Source organism: Convolutriloba macropyga, chromosome 11 (genome assembly GCF_964194025.1).
Source record: "Convolutriloba macropyga chromosome 11, txConMacr16.3, whole genome shotgun sequence".
In the NCBI taxonomy this organism is placed as follows: Eukaryota; Metazoa; Xenacoelomorpha; order Acoela; family Convolutidae; genus Convolutriloba; species Convolutriloba macropyga.
Genome location: NC_134478.1, coordinates 55,128,403 through 55,132,273, shown reverse-complemented (window position 1 = coordinate 55,132,273; position 3,871 = coordinate 55,128,403). Strand labels below are relative to the sequence as shown.

Below are 3,871 nucleotides of genomic sequence, written 5' to 3'. Positions count from 1 at the left end.
TATTGATTTATAGTTTATCCATTATGTAAATAGGAAACTGAGCCTTTCTAAGGAAAAAAGTTTTCATTTTGTATTTTATAAGATCGATTCCTTAAAATATCCCTTATTTTTAATTTTTCACACCGCCGTTTGAAAAAAAAAATACAGGGTCAAGATATCCAAAACAGAGTCAAGATATTTTGAAAAAAAACTCAGTCTCAGTTCAACGCGAATTGTGAAATGTGAAGTTAAACTCTTTTTTGAGTTCCAATTAATTACTTTAGTGTTCTTCAATGATGAACAGCTGCATGTCTCTGCATACATTTTGATAGTCCAACTGCAGCTAACTGAATAAGTAGAGTTTTCGAGAGCCCTTATGCACAGAAAAAAAATTGGAAGGTTGGAGCTTGAGCAACAACAAGATTAATTAAAGGTTTTATTGTAGATTAGTACAATGGATAAAAAGGAGTGAGAACAATTAGTTAAAGTGAAGAATAAGTTAATTCATGTAATGGCAATGAATCCGTCAGCTTTTACAACAAAGAAATTTTTTGAAAATTTTTATTGGATCAGTTGAATAATTTTGCAACACATTAGAGCACACAATAAAAAAGATCATTTCAATGCTCATAGGGGATGATGATTTCTACAATTGTATCGACTGATGAAGTAAACTTGTTGCAAAATAATAGACTTGAATATCAATTTTTTGGTTGGTGAGCGTGATGCGCATGTGTTGAAACTGATTGATTTCAAATATATCAACTCGCATACAGCACAACGCAGTCATAAAGGTAACTTTTTCCGTTATAGTCAAGTCTTAACGAAGGAAAATACTCCTGTCCAAAATTATTACCGAGGTTTTTGAATATTCTAAATTTAGTGTTTTGATTGCTCCAACTGTCGGTGCAATTAAGTCTCCATCCATCTCCTGAGTCGTAGAACAATTTACAAACTTCTGATTGTTTTGACCAGAGATACAGAAGTCCCTGTCTGTCTAAAATGGCATGGCTAATATCCTTAATTCCATGATCCGTTGACAACAATGTCTCAATCTTTGTTTTAACTGGATTAACGACCAAAACGTTTCCGCCTTCCACTAGAAAACAGAGTTCGGATCCATTTGTATCTAGCGAAACAAACGACGGCTGTGATAAACATTTTGATTCAAATAATGGCTTATGACTGAATTTCAGAGATTTCTGCTCGTCTGACCAATAAGACCAATGTACTTCCTTACTTGTTGAGGGAAGTGTATAAGGGCAAACTATGTTTGGAAAAGTGGGAAACTTAATTTCGTTCAAATCCACTTTGTTTTGTTCGGTAACATCAATTCTGTATGCAGTGCAGGCATATGTCAGCAAAACACAAGAACATTTAGTGAGTTCTGAAAAGACAGAATAAAAGAATTTGATCGGACCAACGCCATTGAGACTAACTTTGCCCAATTTTTCAAGCCATGGTTTTTGATCGCGGCGAGTTTCCACACTAAATATGTTTGCTTCTTCATTTTCAACTATTAGACTGTACTTTTTACCATGCTTTCCGTTTAGCAAAGCGTGTTCTGCAACTTCAAGCTTCTTTGTGAAGTCGGATTTCAATTTTTCGTCAATCGTTCTTCCTACTTCATCAATTATGTCTTTCAGAACCAGAGCACTTGATGATTTCACCTGGAATTGAGTCAGTACAGTCTCTTCAAATCTTTTGCATGCTTGATCAAAGAGAAGTTTAACTTCTTTGTATTTGTTTACCAAATGCGGACTGGTTGCTGATAACAGCATCCGAGATTCATTTTGGAGTTCCAAAACTTGATCTATTTCCTGTGAAACTGCCTTTTCTTGGCTGTCCATTTCCGCTTCATTTTTAGCTATTCTCGAGAGCAACAGTTGTCGGAGTTTTTTAATTTCATTTTCCACGAACTTTTTCAACTTTTCCTGATCAAATTGATGTTTCATTTTAAGAGCGCATATCTCTTCTTTCTTTGCTCTCAGTGGTTTTTCATTACGTTCTAACGTCGTCAACATACTGAAAACTTCTTTTCTGATTTCAGCAGCTCGCTCGTCAATGCTTCCCATAAAATGCCCACTGTGGTTTCCCAGACATTTTGGGCAGAAACTTTCATCACATGATTTGCAATATTGGTTATGCAGGCGGCGATGTTTAGAGCAAATCAGAGGTTCCTGACCTTTCGAAGTTGTGACTTGATGGCCTTGTCGGACGTGAGGACCAAGACATGGTTCACACAGAAGCTGTTTCTGCTGCGAAGATTCAGTTTCGGAAACTGAGCATGTTTCGCAGAAGTAAAGCTCGATTTCTTCAACTCCACACACAGAGCACGTTGAAACGTTTTGTGCCATTTTTTAGGTAATTTTGTAGTAGACAAGATTTTGGTATCTACGAAACCGAAGACGTTTGAGACTAAAAAAACAAGTGAAAAATGTAGAACTGCAAAAAGTCACGTTTATAATAAAACTAATCGAAAGCTAGATTTACTGCTACTAAATTATGATAACATAATACACGTCTACACTTTCTTGAAAAAATTGAACAAAATTACTAACACCGCATATAGTTGGTGCGGTGTTGTTGGTTGCGGTTGATTGTAATTTGTTGTGGTTGTTGTTATTGTGATGTTTGTGTAAGCAATAATTGGAGGTTGACAATAATTTCTGAGAAATATCAAATATACTTCATTGCAAAGTTGGTTCTCTTTAAATTTGACAAAGCTCTAAACATGTTAAAAAAAACTACACCACGTTGTGCACCAGATTTTAAAAGAAACTGATTTTTCAGTGAATATAATTGGCATATAAAAACGTCGGAAACAATAAATCGCTTACTTTTTTCGGTAGCGAGAGAAGGATCGTTATATGATTTTAGATAATTTTCATTACAAAATTCCGGTAATTTAATTCTCCTTTGACACAGAATCTTCTTCTATAGATATCCAAAAGTATTGCAAAATGTGACAACCAGAGTCAAAAATGTGTTTTCACCTGGGTCATATTCTTTTTTAGCAATTCACCAAGCTACAATCTAAAACTCTCCTGCGTAAAATCAAACAGTTTTTCCTATCTGATGAAAGCATGCGATTTTTTGTATGAATCGATTTGACATTACAATTTTTCGTTTGAATTAACGGATGAGAAAACTGAGTGGTTTTAATAGGAAAATCTGGCTGGCAAAGATTTTCTGCCAATACAGACCCCAGATCAAGTCGAATCGTGCCCAAAAACAAATAGACAAACAAACAGAAATCTTGGGCGACTAAAAATTACCAGATTTTTTACGATGGATAATCACAAGCATATTTATTGCAATCGATATAGAATAGCTGACACAAATTTTTAGCATTCCAAATTTTATGGTAATTCACCATTGCTCAATATAATTTATAAAATAAAACTGATCTAACAAGGGTATTTTTTGTAATATTTGGCTTTTTTTCAGTGCTTTATCGCAAAACTTCCTTCTGGATACTCAAGTAAAATTCAGAGAAGTTCACGTAATGTGAACTTCTTTCGTGTCTTATGTTTTGCACAAAAAACTTCTCAATCATTTCTACACTAGAATTTGTGCCTGGCTGAAACGAGAGTTGAGATTCTATTGAAGTAGATGAAAAGATAAACAGTAGATAAAAGTTAGATACAAAGAAAGAGAAAGAGAAAGAGAGAGAGAAAAAGATAGAGTGAAAGGAATGCATTCTCTCGCTCTATCTCTCTCTCTTTCTTCTGTTTCAAAATGTAGTGCGCCGGATGGCCTATAGTTCAAGTGATTCTCAATTTGTGCTAGGTTTTCTGTTAATTAAATAGGAACAACTTAAAGCAACTGAAAATTATTTTGGGTAATGTTCTGCTTCAATTTTATTTTACATCTGGAACTGACATTAACT

At 34.6% G+C, this 3,871-nt stretch overlaps 1 protein-coding gene across 1 annotated transcript; it reads right to left on the bottom strand.

The window, feature by feature from the left end:
• Window positions 1-345: 345 nt before the first annotated feature.
• Window positions 346-2,829, bottom strand: LOC142349957 (uncharacterized). The gene has a single exon (XM_075401825.1). It carries the CDS (start codon window positions 2,334-2,336, stop codon window positions 741-743), a length of 1,596 nt encoding a protein of 531 aa, XP_075257940.1. The 5' UTR covers window positions 2,337-2,829; the 3' UTR covers window positions 346-740.
• Window positions 2,830-3,871: the final 1,042 nt, after the last annotated feature.

Bases quoted from the DNA above. Each gene is read 5' to 3' on its own strand.
- LOC142349957 (XM_075401825.1), bottom strand. From the start codon at position 2,336: ATGGCACAAAACGTTTCAACGTGCTCTGTGTGTGGAGTTGAAGAAATC.